General features: G+C 44.8%; 1 protein-coding gene across 1 annotated transcript in view; it reads right to left on the reverse strand.

Moving 5' to 3' along the window:
• BLMH (bleomycin hydrolase) overlaps positions 1-15,246 on the reverse strand; it is a 672,774-nt gene extending 657,528 nt beyond the window's left edge. Inside the window, exons 1-2 of the mRNA XM_078680032.1 lie at positions 15,132-15,246; positions 9,150-9,347 (exon numbers count right to left, since the gene is read on the reverse strand). Of these exons, the coding sequence (XP_078536158.1) occupies positions 9,150-9,347; positions 15,132-15,141 (208 nt within the window). The 5' untranslated portion in view covers positions 15,142-15,246. The remainder of the gene's footprint in view (positions 1-9,149; positions 9,348-15,131) is intronic.
• Between the last annotated feature and the right edge of the window lie 3,522 nt (positions 15,247-18,768).

An 18,768-nucleotide genomic window follows, 5' to 3' on the forward strand; every position in this document is an offset into this window, starting at 1 on the left:
TCACATTCTATAGAATGTTTATTGACCTGCTACTTCCGCAGCTCGCTACCCTATTAGACGACATTTGTGTCAAGGGGACTATGCCGCCTACCATGTCAGAGGCTGTGATAATCACGCTTCTCAAACCTGGCAAAGACCCGAACGACTGTGCCTCATAGCGTCCACTTTCCCTGTTCAATGTGGATACAAAACTGTTTGCCAACATCCTTGCTAATAGATTAGATCCACTGATCCCACTTTTAGTTGCTCCGGAGCAGGCGGGATTGGTCCCTGGTAGGAACCTCACATATAACCTATGCACTGTGTTTGGTGCACTGCAACATATTACACAGGACACACCAGCAGCGGCGGTCTTTTTAGACATAGAAAAAGCGTTCAACTCAGTTGAATGGCCATTCATGACATGTCTTCTCCAGGATGGTGGTGGGCCCGGTCTTCCTCCAGCTGTTAGCCACCTTGTATAGTAAACCTATGGCCCGCATAAAAATTAGCAACATATTGACAGACTCAATACACATTACCAGGGGCACGCGACAAGGTTGCCCCCTGTCGCCATTACTGTATGCCTTGGTTGCGGAACCTCTTGCATGTGCATTACGGGAATATCACCAGCACCGTGGACTCTTTCCTCTTACGCAGATGACATGCTGTTGTATATTAGACACCCCAAAACTAATCGCTCAGCCGTACTCCGAGAGGTGGTGCGCTTTGGCGGGCTGTCGGGACTGCAGGTTAACTGGTCCAAGTCAATTATCTTTCCTCTTATGCCGAATACTCCTCAGTTTGACCTTGACTATCCCCTCGTATGGAGCACGGACGCGTTGCGATATTTGGGGATTCGGATCCACAAAGACTCTGAGACAGACTTTCGGGAAAATTACAGGATCACCTTTAGTAAGTTAGAGGACTATGTGGAGAGATGGATTAAGCTACCCTGTCGGAGTTGGGAAGTATATTTATCATGAAAATGGTGGTGTTACCGAGATTTCTATTCTTGTTTACGAATATCCCCATGGTGCTCCCGAAGGCCTTTTTTCACCGCCTTACGACACTGATGGCCCGCCTGGCGTGGGTAGGCAAACAGCCGCGAGTTAGGTGGAAATCCTAGTTTTGCCTTATTCTATGGGCACAATGGGAGCCCCAGATTTTGAACTGTATTATAGAACTGCACAATGTGCCAGTGCCCACTACTGGATACATGGCTTACCTGATATTCCGCATCTAAGGATAGAATCAGAGGTGGCTGCCTCACTGCCACTGCCTGCTATGCTGTTCCAGAATGTTTACCGTAAGGCTTGTATCCTGGACTCAATTAATTCCACCGCAAATACCTGGCATCAGCTTCTACAGTTGCAGGCGGAAGCTATATTATATTCACCGAAAGCTCCTCTGGACTGGTGCACCTGGATAACCCCTTGTTGAGAAAAGAGAGTCACAAAAGCACCAGGCATGTTGGGAGTCCACTCTGTCGGAGATTTGTTCACAGGAGGGGTCTGCAAGGTATGGGAGGACTTTAGTAATGCTGACCACCATCCCACTATCTTGACCAGATTTCAATTTCACAGAACCCGGTTGGCGCTTAGAGAATTGCTAGGGGATGAATATCTTGAGCCCCCAGAGGGGTCAGCCTTTACGTACATTATAGGTGCTGCATCCCCGAAACATGTGGTTGCCAGACTATATAGCATATCTATGACACATAGAGCGCACCAGTATACGAAGGCTCGGTTGGCGTGGCAGCGAGATTTAGAGAGCACTAGATGATGACATGTGGACCTATTGTTGCACGAGCACGAAACGCATTTCTCTCAATGGCCAACACCGGCTAGTGCATTTTAAGTATCTGAACAGGGTATACTAGACCCCGGAGAGGCTGCACTAATATGGGTTACAGGATAGTGGTGCATGTGACCGCTGTAGGGCGCAGGTAGCAGACTTGCTCCATTTGGCTTGGGGATGCCCAGGCATTTCGACATTGTGGGTGGCGGTGTTTAAGGAATTGAGTCACATCACAAAGCTAGTTCTTGAGCCGGACTCAGTGCTAGCACCGCTAGGATATTCCAACCACTACCCATAGGGGTGAGGCGTTTGATAGACATGGGACTGCTGATGGCTAAACGCAGGGTTGCGATTAATTGGTTTAGGGGACCTTTACCAACTATCTTGAGGTGGAAGGAGGACATGACATACTGCAGCACGCAGACTGAACTTTATAGTGAGCTACTTCCTCCACGTAACAGACCAAAGAACTTTTGGGAGTAATACACTATTCAACTACTACTACTGCCGACGACGAACCCCACGACCGGGGTGGCATTGGGCCCACCGACAATTTTGTACATGTCAGTCCTACTGTTTAAATTGTGTTTATCATACATTTTGGTGACGTTCACCTCGGGGTACTTGTATGCCTATTGACTTTAACAACACCTAGGAGCTTTTGTATTATATGGGGTGTTAACTGGGTATCATGATGTTCATCTAGTAATACATTGATGTTATAATGACACATGGTCATATTGGGAACTGAGCGAATAGACAGGATGCATTGCTGTGGCTAATAGTTTGTATTAAGAAAATGAATAAAATAAATAAAAAATAAAAAAATTACCAGGATATTTTTGTTTGACCATATCATTCATTCCACTTTGTTCGGTTAATAAAAACCATAAAAGTACACATCATATAACATATACAACACCAATTTATAAGAATCATATTAAGGTAATCTTAGGTACCTTAAAATTAAATATGATTAATACAAATCTAAGCGAAAGTGTCTTTGAGATTACTCTAAAATAAAAAGAACAAAACACACATCAAAGTTCTTCTACATTCATTTCGTAAAAAGGTACACCTAAGTTAAAAGGACAGTCATTTAAATCATGTTTCATCATAATTATAAGAGCTGCAACATTATTGGGCATGATGAGTCTTCTTTTCCTTACCCTGTGACTATATCACTTTAATAAGACCAATTGTATTTATCACAAGAAAACTATCCATCATCTTTGTATTCCTCCCAGATCAAACCCTTTTGCCTTTGGGTTCTAAAGAAAAATCATAACGGTCACATAAATCAAACATTTGTATATGGCATCAACGGAAAAAACAGACTTTGTGGGCATTGTGAGATACGTACAAGTTTTAGACCCTGTCTAAAGCAGACATTTCACAAATGCAAATCACACCTTAATTTCTGATAACAACCAAAACACAATCAAGTTAGTTATGTTATGTTGTTAGCTGCTCTTGTATAGCGCTCGAATCACCCTGGGGCATCTCGGCGCTGCCTAGAGGCACACATAATTGGCATATTCAGAGAACTGAGTTTGACCTTTAGAACAAGAAGGCTTTTAGGTGCTTCCTGAAAGTTTAATTATGTTTGCAGTGTGGGGTTTGGCCTGTACACAAAAAGTCATCAGTAAGTATTCATTCCTTTTTAACAGAACTGAAAAAATGGCCAATTCGGTCTTCTCTATTATGTATTTGTGAGTTAAAATACAAACTATCGCTCAAGTAAAAGACTCCCTTACAAAACAATAACGTACTCCTCAAAGAATATCATCATCAGAGCAGACCAAACCACTCTGGAGACAGGTACTCAAACCCATGAAGGTCAGGTGTTCTTTGGCGGATGTGTTGGAAGATTAGCCTAGGGAAGCATATTTAAAAAACGTAGATAGAGTATTCATGTCTTTTGTTTTCTTTCAAATCTACAAAGGTTAGAAGATACACATGTATCATCGTACAGCAGATGTGATGGGTGCAGCAAAGCCTTCGTAAAGGTCATTTCAGCTGAACCTCAAACATTAACTCAGAGCTAACGGGATTACATTAACATGCGTTTCTAACTTCAGGATGCCCGTTATGCTGCTTGGTGTAGTCAATTACTAACTAATCACTAAGCCAAGTGCAATTTTCTTTGCGCATTTGTTTCACACATTCCTACAAAATTATAAATTATGCAGCATGTAGCTCCTACTCTATAACCAGACTAGGGCAAAAATAGAAGTCAACCCACAGTCTACCAACATGAAAGTGCAATAGCAGCAGTTTAATTATTAATTCAACACAACTATGAAGTTTGGAGTTTTCTTGGACTCTGTCCTTCCAGTTATCTATATACTCAAGGGTGAAGAAAACATGCTTGCCCATGCTTTATCTATCACTATGCAATGATGTGGCGTTTTCTGTGTAACCCCCATCAGCATGTAACCTTCATCCAGTCCCGGCAGTTTTATGCCATTTGCACACTAACCTTTTCAAATAAAAAACCTTCCATTTGCTTTAGTGTACTGTTTTTGGCCAATGGAGAGTCCACCCCATCATCTCTGATATACTTTATTAAGATACCAGTTCTGGACTGTCTTAGCACAGTCCTATTGCTGAGTGTCTATGTGAGGCAATTCGACCAGACGAGTTTTTCTTAATAAAAAGCACTCAAAGCCAATCAGATCAAGTTCCAATAAGGCAAAACGTCAGCTCCACAGGTCATGTCTAGTTCTGAGACTTAAAAGTGTTCTTCAGGCATCATGGGTTTACTGTTACCAGAAGAAGCAAAACAGTACCTGTGTTGCCTTGAGAAGATATTGCGCTTGTAAAACGAGTTAGCACCTGATCAGTTTGTCTTCATTTTACGAAACCGCATAAAAATGTATTAATAAAATGACAACCTAAAAAATTAACTGCTATTGTTCATTCAGTGGTTTGTGTTCAACCTGCACCATAAGCTGGATCTTTGCCAGTCCAGGAGAGGCGTGGTGCTCAGGACCAAAGGATGAGGAAACACACAATGCTAATCTTAAAGATAAACCAATACCTGCTTCCATGTGGTCTAGAAAGGAAAACTTGGATAATCCTTTCAGAAATGACTAAAGCATTTGAGACACTTTCCTGCATTATTTTGGGATTTGCAGACTATATTTAATGAACTGCAAGCACATTTCTAAGCACATATTTTGATTGTGGCGTGCAGCAACAGGCACAGAAAGTATGAATACAGACCTGTTCATACTTTGAAAGAAGAATCTGATCCCAGCGAGAGCCCGGCCCAGTATATATTTATGAAATTAAACAATCTAATACTCTAAACTCACTCTACTCTTAAAAAAAAATGTACTTTAATTTTTAAACTATCATTGATCTGTTATTGTAATTTTTAAATTTTTTTTAGGACTTTTATATGGCACAAACTTGACCCGAAGGTATGGGGTACCAGAGCGCTTTACACGATCACCAGTTGCGTTGCATGAGGACAAATTCATTTTTCTTAGGCATGGGGAGATAAGTGGCTTACCCAGAATCACAGGTTGTTGCGCGTCCTTGCCGAGCCTCCAACTCGGTTCCCCAGATTTTAGGTCGGCCGCCCTAGGCATTAGGCCAACTCCTCTCCCTTTTAATGTAATGAAAACACTTGGTGTCACCAACTCAAAACAAAACAGAATTATCAAGAGAAAAAAAATACATCTTAGATAATGCTTGGTCCGAAAATAATTGCGTTTTTCAGACCTATGTAATTCTGTTTTTGAAGAATTGAGGTTTCATACTTTTCTCAATATCTAGTTCTTGATAGTCAGATGCTGATAATTCCCATGTACTATCTAAACTTTACGGGATCTGGGTGTAGTCACAGTATGCGTACAAGAGGTCAATACATTCATTATGACTGTCAGCTGCAGAGAAACTGAAATCGTCATGAATAAAACCCGTGAATTGCATCTCATAACAGACAGAAGCATTCACAGTAGAAAAGTGGAAGAAGCACTCACTGCCTGATGTCTTTCTGAGCAATACACAATAAAAGTCTCCTAAAACGAACTGGCCATAGAGAAGCTAAAAGAAGTTCAGTGTACTTGCTTTGAGCAAACATTACCAGTATGATATCTGTAGGAAGGTGGATACCTGACCATGGTTACCCCAGATTTTTTGCCTTGTGTTTAGCTGGTTTTTTACTTAGTTGGCCTGGGATCCTGCTAATCAGGGTCCCAGGCTATCTGCTCTCACTGTAAAATGGACTCCATGTACTTTAGGTACATCTCCAATTGGATATTGGGTCACCTTATGAGCCCCTGTATAGTGTACCTTAGGTACCCAGGGCATAGGTGCATCCAAGGCCTACCAGGGGCTGCAGCATATCTTTTGCCACCCATGGCTGGCCATCCAGACTGACACAACTGGCTGATCACTCAGCTGGGGCAAGGTCGTGTAATCACCCCTTGCTTAGGTATAGTATTCCTATACCTACCATTATATATAGACACATATGCACCTATAAGTCACTCCTATGGCAGGCCTTAACAATCCTGAAGGCAGAGTGCTTGGTTTTATGTGAGATGGTGCTCTAGCATGATCTGAGCCTGTCTGCAGCTTTCGGAACCATGTCCTTATAGCTGTTCTATGATATTGCCATACCATATACTCTTAAGTGCATTATAATCCTCACGGTTGAATGCTAACTTTCGTTTGGCTTTATCAAAACATGTTGTGTAAGGTGTCATACACTTTGGAATACTACCCCCTCGCCAGTTCTGGCGACGGGGGTAGCATTCCACCCTTCTAGAGGGAGAAGACATGTTGTTCCTACTAATCCCGGTTAAAGGTAACCAGAGCCTCAGCATCACAAAATGGATGCTTCTGCCACAGACACAAGTCTGACCTCCTGCTGCTGGGAGTCCTTCCAGCGAGGGAGGCTTGGACAATAGGTTTCCTGTCTTGGGAGGTGCTAGCACCACCCCAGACAGGCCATAGTGTATTGGGGCAGGGAGGGCTGAATGAAATGAGACACTGCCTGGGGCAAACAAGGTGTCTCATGCATAGTCCGGTTCAAACCGGTGCTTGGGCACTCCAGCCCCAGCTCTGGCGCAAAACTGGACAAAGGGAAAGGGGTGTAACCACCCCCTTCCCTGGTCCCACCCATAAGAGGGACCTAGCAGGTAATCCAGCCCCTAAATTTGGTATATAGGTAGGAGCTGAGTCCCAAGTCTTTAGATTTATCCTGACTGAAACTTGAAACGAAACTCTGGACCTTCGACGTTCTACCTGAAGATAGAAGACGGAAGAATCTCCCTTGTGGTCTAGGAGTGACCACCCTGTGCAAGCAGGCACCATCAAGCGATCAACTGTTTGCTTTGTCAACGCTCCCGCCGGAGCCGAGCACAGAGCCTGACAAGACCCGGACTTCCAGACTTCCAACAGCCCGATCCACAGTCACAGCAGAGCTGAGACCCGTGGAGGCGACGAGAGACGTGGGACCGGCCATCTTGGAAAGCCAGCAAATTGCATTGGGGATTGAGAAGCCCCAGCCCCGAGCACCAACTGCACCGAAGATCAGCCCTCCACGAGTTCTGCGTGGGGCCCTTCTGCATTTTCCTGCTCGACGCGTCTGTCCGGTCACTTGCCCGTTGGCTAGTGGCCTCTGTGACGACGAACCTTTGAATTTACAACGCTGGTCTGGTTGCTCCAGACTGGCTCCTGCTTCCCTGAAAAGGAGAAGCCCATCAGACCTTGCTGGTCTGATCCAGAAGCCATCTTCGATTACTGCGTGGGTTGCCTTTGCCAAGGCTTGGTGACTCCAATCCGGAAGCCGACACCGCCGACAGCGAGAGCCTTCGTGGGACAGTCCGTATCCAGCTCCTGGTCGTCGTCCACGTGGCTGCAGAGACAAGCTTCACGACATCACCTGAAGGCATCCAGGCATCGCCTGGTTCCTTCCTGGTCACTGGTTAGTGACCCAGACCCTGTCCCCTCTGCTTTCAGGTACTCTTCATCCTCGATCCGCCCTTGGATCCAACCGGACACTTCTCTCCTGGTCGCCTGCAGCATCTTTCTCCAAGGCTCCATAGGAATCAGCGACGAAACCTGACCCACTTTGACACCTATGCTCCAGATCCCTGTGTGTGAGGTAACGAGAGTACTTCGGTGTTCCTGTGGGTATTGACTATCCTAGTGTCTACGTTTTGAGTAGCTTTTTACTAGTCCAACCGGAAGTGCCCTAAAAGAACTAGTTTCCAATTCTTTCGTTCCCATTCTAACTCTATGGTAACTCGTGTGTGTGTAAAGACACTGCACGCATCCCTGCTCCCTATCCTTTGGTAGTACAGCATAGCCCCAGCGATTCTCCAGGCCCTAGGCCTATCCTTTGTTCATGACGTGGTTCTTATACCACTATTTTAGTATATGGTTTGAAGTGCCCCTAGGGCATTACTGTATTTTGTGCAACTTATTGTATGATAATTGAGAATCTTGTTATGTGCTTGTGCCTCTGACCTCATAAACAGTTCAGAGGATTAATTTTGTAATAAATACTTATATATATATATATATATATATATATATATATATATATATATAACCTGTGTGGTGTCCTTTCACTTGGTATTAAAGGGATTGCATATGGTAAAACAGCTGGCTTCACATGCCCTCTTGAGTTTAGCCTAAGACTGCTGTGTCCATGCTACCACTAGGATAGCTGGTCTATAAGTTTGACTTTACAACCATCACCATAAGGGTTGTTTGGACTGATACAGGGTGCCCACTAGAATAGTGGGCATCACATATCAGGCCAACTTCTCACAATATCATCGATAATCAACCTTTCTAACAACTACTAAGAAAAATATGTTTCTTCATACAGTACCAGAAGTAAAACACCTTCAATAACTATCTAATGTATTCTAACAAACAGATTCAAAACCAATAACAGTCTTTGAAACCAAGATTCTTTCGCTTACGTATTTGTTCGACAGCCCACCCTGGCTCTGCTGTAAGTGAATGGGCACAGTGAGATAAGCAGCCGAGGACAAGGCAAAAATGTAGAAAGAGCTCTATGGTATGCATTAATAAACTTTACCGAGATGTTGTTGGTCTGCAAAGCAAATGTTTTACGTTTTCGTGGTGCAATAAAGTCTACCCTATGCTAAGTCATACAAACAACTTTCTTGGACCAAACTGCAACCAACAGCCATTTTGGTAAGGCCCCGTAAATAACGTAGGCAAGAGTTATAAAGAGCTGAAACAAAATACTCTCTGCAAGTTCCAATGCTGTGTGACAATGTCATCATTCAATTACTTTTCCTCATATGGACATCACAGCGGTTATGCAAATAATTATAAAAGTATTCAACATTCAATAGTTGGGGCTTTCTTACCAGAGTTTTTCTGATTGGTGATGGGCTTGCCTTCCGCGGGTATGGCGTGCTGGAACACATGCACTGTATCCTGGATTGTTTGCCTGTGGACACACATCTCGAGGGGATCATTGCTGGAGGCAACATTCTGGGCAAGCACGTACCGAGGTTCTGATTTTAAGTTTTTGGCAAATAAAGCAGTCTTTTCCAACGTTAAACCTGGTGATGAATACACTGTATTAGAAATATGTTGTTGAAAAATAATCTTCCTCATTTAAGCCATGGACATGTAACCGCATCTGTTGTCCAAAGCTGCAATGTATTTAAAATCACTGTAAATAAAAGGAGTTAAAAAGAACATGCTAGCAAGTGTTTTCTGGACTGAATATCATAAGCCTGTAGACGATTGCAGACATCACTGGGCGTTGCCCCCGCCCCACCCCCCCACACATGAGCCACTACGTAATACGTATATTCACTGTTACTGCTATTTTATCTGTAGTGTGCTGTTAAGAGCAAGGCGCTCGGAAGGTGGATGCTTAGATTGCACGTGTGAAGGCATACTTAGGGGGTGCCCCTTCACATAAGCACAACCCACATTATTTATCAAACATACTTAGAATGGCTCAGGCAGAGTCATACCTCAGCTAAAATGTGCCTACCAGGGTACTAATCAGTGCACCCATGAGGCCAATGAAGAGGAGGGAGAGGGCTTCCCCTTATTAATTCTGGCCTTTTGGCATGGTTACTCAACTGCAGCACAGATATCCTGTCCTGCGGGTTCCTATATTCACGATTAAATTCGTGCCCTGCTGCGGACAATAAAGGAAGCACAGTAGGTAAATAGAAAATCTATCTTCCCTGTGCATGAGTGTGCATCTCCGTGATTGGGAGTGAGTGAGACTGAATGAAGGTGAGAGAATTTATCACTAAGTGACAGAGTGCAAAGGAATGAGTGAGTTAGAACGAATGAGGATTGGGTTGGGGGTCAGAGAGAGGAAAGATCAGTGTTAATGATCTTTGCTTATGGGGCAACCATGCCAACATACTGCATATTAGAGATAACTGAGCATTAGAGGCCCTTCTTGGCAAAATGCTGTCAATGACATGCTGGAAGTAATTCTAGTCATATGGGGACACCCAATACTTGGCCTCAGGAAAAAAAAACAAGATATGTTTTTTGTTGTTATTTTTTTTTTATTTTTTTTTTAACATGGGCCATGGTAGAGACAGCATCCATAGTATTGGCATACTGTATACAATTCTCAGTATAAGGGGATAGACATCATAAAATCGTGGCAAGGGAAGAATTCATTCTTAACATACACAGGGGATAATGAGAAATCTCTGAAAAACTAATGAGGTCAACTAGTGGTAAACGTCCTCATCCCATTATCAGGAGCATCGAAAGATTGAGATGGATAAACAGCAGTCAGGCAGTGTTTGCGTTACGCTGCTGTTCACAATAGACAGGGTACTACTCAAGCTCCTCTGTTGATTAGCCAACCAAGCCTTTTTACATTCAATGGCTTTTAGAAAGTTTATGTGAAAATTGTGCTTCATGATGCACTAGTTCCCTATATTTTTTTCAAATGTTTTTCAGGGGATATCTCCAGAACCATCTTCGCAGAAATTGGGCTTAATTTGCTCGCTCCCTGGAAGCTGTGGCAAATAATAAGCCCCAACACCATTCAAAGATCACAAGTTGCCACTAGTCCACCTACAGGTACAGTGTTGAGTGAGTTACAATGACAAAGCTCTTTGGGCTCGTGGTGGACTCTGTAGAACGGACATAAGCGTTAGAGTGTACTGCAGTGAATGCAGTTTTAGAATGTTGAGTTTGCAGTTACACACAGATGAATAAAGACATGCAACACCAAGCTCAGTGAGTGGCATAGTCATTGACAGGAGCCCAGGCTGGGGAGGATGCTACACAATATATGAACTATTACATATACCAAACAGGGTGCTGTGAATAACACCGTCGATATCAAAGAGAAATCATAATTTGAACTTTCAAAGCTCACAAAAAGATGGGCCAAGTAGGGGTGGGGTGGAGGCACTCGGCATGTGCCCTCATAAACATCCCCCTCCCCCCCGCCTCCCCAAGTTCATTGGTGGGAGCCTCATAAATGCCGCTCTCTCAAAGAGAAGGAACACTCACAACCCCTCCCTACCTCCTCCCCCCGGTCTAAAGGCGGTGAGCGCTCACAAACCCACCAGTCTAAGTAGCCTCCACCAAACCTCTCAACTTAGGAGCACGGGCCCAGTAATCACATCAGCCTAAAAGGGTGTGCGGAGACCTCACAAGCGCCGTCAGCCTAAGGAGGGGATTCTCACGAATGCCGTTCAACCTAAAGCAGGATCATCGCTAACCCCCTTAACCAATGGACGCACTAGGGAATCACCACAAACCTCCTCAACCTAAGAGGTGGGCTGAAAAGGCCATGCACCTAAATGGAATAATTCATCCACCTGAAACCCGATCAGTGAGATGGCAAACACTCAAAGTCAAAAGGAACGGTGGGGGCTAACACACACTTTCAGCCAAATGGGTATGCAAATCAACAAACCCCATTAGACTTATTGGAAACAGCACAATCCCTGAAAAAACGTAGGCACAAGTGGCATCACAACCCTCTTAAAACAGGGGGTTGGAGGACTTTACACAGTTCCTCAAACTAGGGGGTAAACCTAAGCCTTTTGTAAAACTGTGGGTATCACAACCCTCTTAAAAATGGGGGCTCCCAGTACCCCTCCAAAAAATCATAGAAGACCCTCATTCAAAGAAACCTAAGGGATTCCTTATCAAAAATTGGAACTTCGTTGTCTCCCACTGCATGGGGAGGAGCACATACATGCTCCAGGATATGAACTTTGGGGTCCCAAGTTAACCTGTCAGCCCTGAAGCGACCATTAATTCCCCTAATCCTAGCCCTGCCAAGTACCATGCATCAGGTGTTAGACTAATGCATTTTAGTGTGGTGGTCCGGTTCACCGCACTTGAATGCATGTCACGCATTTATATCGCCTCCTGACACCATTGGCGCTGCGTGGCATAAGCCGAGACAGATGTTGGAGCCGTGCTCCATGAAGTAAAGCTGCGAAAGCCTGGTGAGTGTAGTGCACACACTGTGTGCTGCCTGCGGCCTGCTGCATACAGATTGGGAAGCATTGCAACCAACTACTAAATTAGAGTTGGCAAGGCGCACCACAGCCCGAGCCACGGCGCAACCTCATGTGACGTGGCTGTCTCAGAGGACAACAACAAGTCTATATCCAGCAGTAATTTAATCACCTAGTACTGCACCTGCACTGAATGATCCATGCCACTCGGGCTGCACTGCCGTACGTTTCTGTTGGGATAGGATTATGCCCAATCAATATGTGGTGGCCAAATTAAGCTTTCCTGTTTGTTCTGGTGCCTGACTGACAAGAGAAAGTGAGACTGGCATCCTCTGGTCCACATAGCACCTAATTGGCACGTGCACTCTGTGTGCTAAACAAGCCTTGACAGAGTCGTTGGCGCGTATGACTGGAGCCAGGCAGAATGATTTTGATTTTACTCCTGCCTGCTTCGCCGCCGCCAGGAATGTGACTGCCCGAGGCCACCCGGTGGCCATCAGGAGGGCGGGCCCTTAGTCACAGAGGGCTGCCCCCGCCCCTTGCTGTGGTCAGCCACCCCTCCCCAGGGCAGGCGTTGCCCGGTTGGAGGTTGGCGGATCGGTGACGCGTGTCCGGGGCGGCAGGCAGGGAGAGGGTATCTCTCTCCCCCTCGCCATTGTTGTCGCCTCTTTGCCGCTCCGGACGTCGCGCGTACTACTTCGGGACACTCTTTTCCCTCCCTACCTCTAACCCAGTGTGTCAGCTAAGGGGGGGATCCTGAGGGAGCTTTAATGTGTTCCTTTTTCGTTGTAGGCGGAGTTACAGGGCAATCCGGAAGCAGAGAGGCGCAACACTGTACTTCAGCAGGCACATAGGGGTGCCAGAGCCTAACCTAGAACCTCATGGGAGGTCCAGGAACCCGTGTCGGCGCCCCAGTAGTCCTTCGGGCGGTTGTGGGCCTGTGCAACCGGGGGTTTGCCTAGATACGCCCCGCAAGGGGCGTGAGTAGTGTGATTACCATAATGGTGCAGCAGTTGGGTGGTTCGCCACTGTGCTAATTGGCTCATCAGGCGGGCAGGTGGCGAGAATGCGGCCTGCCCTTGGATTGCCCGTAAGATAACCCACCGTGATTACATAATGTTGTATGTAATAATAAACTTGCAGCAACTTTTCCCAATCTTAACACTTGTGTCTGTGTGTTATTTGCGGGATGTTGGATATGTTGGGGCGGGGGGTTCCTGTTGCCCTGATGTGACTAGACATTGCTGCTGCTCACAGCAGCCTACTGCCTGCCAGAAAAAAACATTTAGGTGGTCCTCGAGCGATTGAAAATACCTTCAGCCAGTGCGAGACACTCCTAAGGAAAGCTACCTGTGACTCATTGTGTGCTCTGAAACAGTGTAAACTGCAGCACTAGCCTATCACCTCCCTTCCCCAGCTAATGCCCCGAGACACATCTCAGCTGTGTGTAAATAAAGTTAGCTGCCAAAGCAGTCAGCTTTGAGACACACTCCCAGGCGGAGGAATGGCAGGTGAGTCAAGCACTCTGCCTAGTCTTGACAACATTTCAAGAGAAGTTTACTTGTTCCTTCAAGAGTCTGCAAATGCCTGGACGGGATACTGAATTGAACTGAACACAAAATAGTATTTATTCACTTATAACATGCCATTTCTGTATTAGCTTACTTTAAATATTAGTCATGGATCAGCTCTAGAATACATTTAAAAGTTCTTTCTATTTGTATTTGTTCCCTGGAGCATTGTTACAGTCACAAGTTGTCCTGGTTTCTTTAAGGACAACTTGTCAGTTCCGGGCGCCGTGCTCTCGTGCACTATTGCTATTTGATATGTCACTCATCCTGGAGTTCTCGTTCGAACCCTGCAGCTCTCTAGGTTTGGCAGTTACGGCGGGAATACCAGGATGAGCGGTCGTGGGTTGTGCTACATATCACGTATGTAACCAATAAAGGTTTTCAAACTAAACCTTTGTTCAAGGACCATCATTTCCACACAAGAACCCTCTTTCAACAAGCATGTACAGATAAAGGGGAAAGTTATTTACCAGCTTTAAGTGGTTTTGCTTATTTTTGAACGCATTGGAACAATATCTGCCTAGTCTTCATTGGAGATGTGTAGCATGTGCTTACCTGCTAGGGTGCAATAAAGTACAACACGTTTTATGATTTATTTACTTTTATATCTTCTGGGCACAAAATCATTTTTTATCAGTCTCTTAACCTTACATTTGAAGGGATTTGTTGCAGTTTCAAGATAGTGTAATGCTTCTCATTGATCAAAAGGGTGTAAGTTCCTAGATTTATCTCTTTTCATGTACTACACCGCTTGGTTTTACTTGCGATAAAATGTCACAGGAAGTGTCACACATTTGGCAGTTGAGTGTCACTCATTAGTGCACTGAAACCATGGAAATGTCACATTAATAAAATGTGGCAACTATGTGTATGAAGCTTTTTCACACGCCTTTGCTTCCCTCAAAACCCTGAATCTGAGGCATAGCTGCAGCGACTCTCAGCCTCCAGGTAGCACCTCCAAGAGCACTACGTTAGAGCCCTTCCAGTTCTGGTGCTATGCAGCAGTTTTAAGAGCTGCTTAGAGTTTCTCATTGCTCAAATGGGTGTAATTTCTGCTATTTTATATGCTTCTATCGTCTTTATTGCTTGATTTTGTGTGCGAGAAAGTGTCAGTCAGCGTTGAATGTCACTCATAATTACAATGAAATCATGAAGATGTCACACATAGGCAATCTGAAACCTTGACAGCCATGTAAACCCAAAACTCACGAACCCCCTACGTCTGAGGCCCCCTACACGGTAAATCGATTGGTTCAATCGCCAGCCCTGCTCCCCCTTTTCATCACTCCCGAACCACCACCCTCACCGCACTCCATGGCTCTCTTCTCAGCTCCTTTCTGTCCACAGCCGGCGATCAGTCTGCACTGGAGAATGATTGACCGGAAAAGGGAAGAAGCCTCTCTTCGCGCGCCGGTTCCGGGCTATGGACAGAAACGAGGGACTTGAGTGAATTGCACATCCTTAAATAAGCCATTGGGAACATTGCCCTCTAGTGGGCAAAGTTGAGCTTGCATGCTAAAGTGCACAATCCACCCTCAACACAGATTTGGAACAAGCAGCTTAGAGGCAGTTTCAATCTACCGAAAAGCGGTGAAATAGTAATATCAATCCTAGCGAAATTAAATAGGGTGGCTACTTTTCAGTTATCACTCAGAAGGAAATTTTGCGGGCGTGGAGGAACTTTCCATGGGTGGCAACAGTAGTCGTTTGCCTGGTAATGATGGTTGGGCTTTGTGATCTATAACCCACTCGTTTACATCAGGCTTGTTTAAAAGATTCAACTGTGTCGTATATATTGAGTTTACTGAGTGTGATATTACTATATAGAGTGACGAGATTTTGAAAACCAAAAACGGGGACATTTAGCAAACAGAAGGAGGAATACACTTTTACATTAGTTAAGGGGCACACAATGTCTTTAAGGGACAGCGCGCATCAATGTAGAAAGGGGAAATGATGTTGCCACTCCTAGTGTCACACTGTACACATCAATAATCAAACATATAAAATGTACATACAGTACCCAAATGGCCTGCGTTTAAATATCAAAAAGACCTGCAATGATATAAAGAAAACGAAAGATTAAAAAATACAAGACCACGAGGTCACTAGGAGTGGGAACATCATTTCTCCTTTGTAGGTCCTGATTAATTGCCTCGGGGAAAGGCAATAAACTAGTCAATGAAACTAAGGGAAACAACAGACATTAGTTCCTAAGGTTTTCCCACACATCCCCAGATTTTAGCATACCATTTTGGGGGTAGGAAATATTTGTTTTTTAGACCCACTAATCTGGTATTTTTAACCATTTCTTCACCTTGCAGTAAAAACCCACTCCCTTTTTCCAAATTCATCAACCAGTGGTTAGGTGTATAGGGACACCCAAACTTTTTACAAACCAGTAATCCCATGTATTCGTAGGTAGTATCACGCCTTTGTCCGTAGAGGACAAGGATGGGCCCAATGATGAAGCATGCCACCCAGGGGAAACCCGGGTGGGTGAGGGTTTTATGAAAAGAAAAATCTTTTTCTTTTCTATTTTCTTACTTCCTGCAAATATACAAAACTTTTCCCTGTGTTGAGGGTATCTTTTTTGATTGCTAACTAAGTGCCATGGAGGATAGGTCTCCTACTCGCAGACCTCTATACCCCCCCTTTTGGTTTTGACTGTTGACCCCCTAAGAAATAAAAAAAATGCAGTCAACTTTTTGCAACTGTTTCCTAAAGTTATCAGTAACTTTAGATAAGGATGCTATAATGTTACCTGGAAAATGAGAGTGCCAATGGAAATGGTCCCACTGGCTGTGCCAACGTTTTGAGAACATCTTTGAAAAACAGACATTGTCAAAGGCAAGGCCTGGTATTGCACTCTGTCTTTATGTTCTATTATGTTCTTCTGTTATCTGGCGCGAGAATGGAGTTCCAAATATTGCTCCTTTTTATGCTTCAAACATGTGTGTGACCGTAGATGCACCTCATCTGCGCGTAGATGCATGTTTGCCTTTGAAATGTTTGAGTCTTAATATATGTCAGTCTGCATGGCAGTTTGGTCAGTTGATCTTTCTGCCATGTGCGGTATGCCACACTGTCGGGGACTCCGTTTCCTGAGTATGTAATTTCTAATAAAATACATACCAACATTACTTCTCTCAAGTGATTTATTCGAGTATATGGATATGCAAATTACTGTGAAATCACCCACCACATTTTGGCGACGATTGGAGATTTCTGGATCCTGCACAAGAGAGTTCATTGTCTGATTTCAGTTTCCACAGATTTTCGTGTAGGAGGAAGAGTGGTTTCCGCACGTTCCCTGCCTTGCTCTACACTTATTGGTCATGCTGGTTTGGTGAAGTACAGCGTTGTTCTTAAAAGGTCTTCCTCACTGGCTACTCACTCCTGGGAAGCCTATCAGAGCATTTTGTTGCTGGTTTGCTATTAAACAGTGTTCTTCCGGTTTCCTGGGAAGATTTACCGACAGCTATTCATCGGAAGCACTGTTTCTTTTCTCTGCTCATCCTCAAAACAGCAATGTTCTGTATGGTCTACAATATTTGAAGACTTCAACGACGGTGACAGGCACACATTTGGCAGTTTGCACAACTTGTCAGTTGCTTTTCTGCATACTTTATATGTGTTTTTGGTTGAAATCGTTTTATTATAATTTGAAAGGAAGAAGGCACTTAATGTACACAGCAAGTCGCCTACAACCCTTTGGCGGGCTGGCCGCGTAATGAGACCAAGAGTCGAATTGCAAGGCAGGGACAATACAAAACTATGCTCATGTACAGGGTTACACAGCAAGTCGCCTACAACCCTTACAGGGCCGGACGCGTGGTAAAGCGTTTGTGCATGTTAGGTGCATATTGAGTGCTCCTTCAGATGGTGGAGTCAAGTGAACTCAAATGTAGAGAAATGAACAAGAGAACAGATAGAATACAGCGAAATACAGGGGGGGGGGCCCTGTGAGGAAGGTAGAGGGACATAGCAGGCCAAGAGGAGAGTGAGAGGAGAGTGAAAAAGAGGAAGGGAGGGTGTGGTGTGATATGGAAGTTCTACCAGTGGGCGTGACTAGGAAGACCAGGAAAGGGGAGAGGGTGGGAGGAATGTGGCAGTAGCTCCAGACTAGCGGATAGTGAGTGGACAGTGCACAGAGTATTATTGTGGTTGCCAGAGGTGTGTACTAGAGTCAGGAGGATATACAGCATCTTCAAAGAGGCGCAGGGCCCGAAGTTTTGGGGGTTAAAGGCGAGCATGTTCTAACTTGCAAAAATTAGTGACTAGCGGTTGCCAGAGTTTAGTGAAATGGGTGTCTCGGGACTGTAGGCGTGCCGTGAGCAGTTCCATTTCCATGGTTTGCCATAGGCGAGTGACCCAGATAGTGATAGGAGGGTCTCAGCTTTTTTCCAATTTAGGGCTAAGAGTGGTTTTGCCGCTCCCAGCATGTGAAGGCAGATGTACCAGTCGCTACGTGTCAGCGCTCGCAGATTATCTGGCTTGATACCCAATAGAACAGTGGCTGGAGTTTCAGCCAGGGAAAGCGAAGAACTACTTTGATGTGGCTAAGGATTTCTTTCCAATAGGTGGCCAGAAGGGGACAAGTCCACCAAACATGGAGAAAGATGCCGGAATAGTTCGAACAGCGCCAACAAAGAGGAGAAGATGCAGGGAACATTTGATGTAACCTATGAGGGGAATAATACCATTGAGTCATAACCTTGTACGCCGTCTCCCGCTGGGAAATACATCGATAGACTTTAGGGATGTCACCCCAGAGGCGGTTCCATTGCGCTGGCGTTATGTCAACAGATAAGTCAGTTTGCCACCTGGTTTGGTAGAGGTGTGTGGCTATCCTCGGGGGTGTTGAAGAACGTGGTACGTACGAGATATAAGGCCCTTGGATTTGTCGAAGGAGCCGACCAGCCGCTCAAAGGGGGTGAAAG

This window comes from Lissotriton helveticus, chromosome 3_1 (assembly GCF_964261635.1).
Source record: "Lissotriton helveticus chromosome 3_1, aLisHel1.1, whole genome shotgun sequence".
Classification (NCBI taxonomy): Eukaryota; Metazoa; Chordata; class Amphibia; order Caudata; family Salamandridae; genus Lissotriton; species Lissotriton helveticus.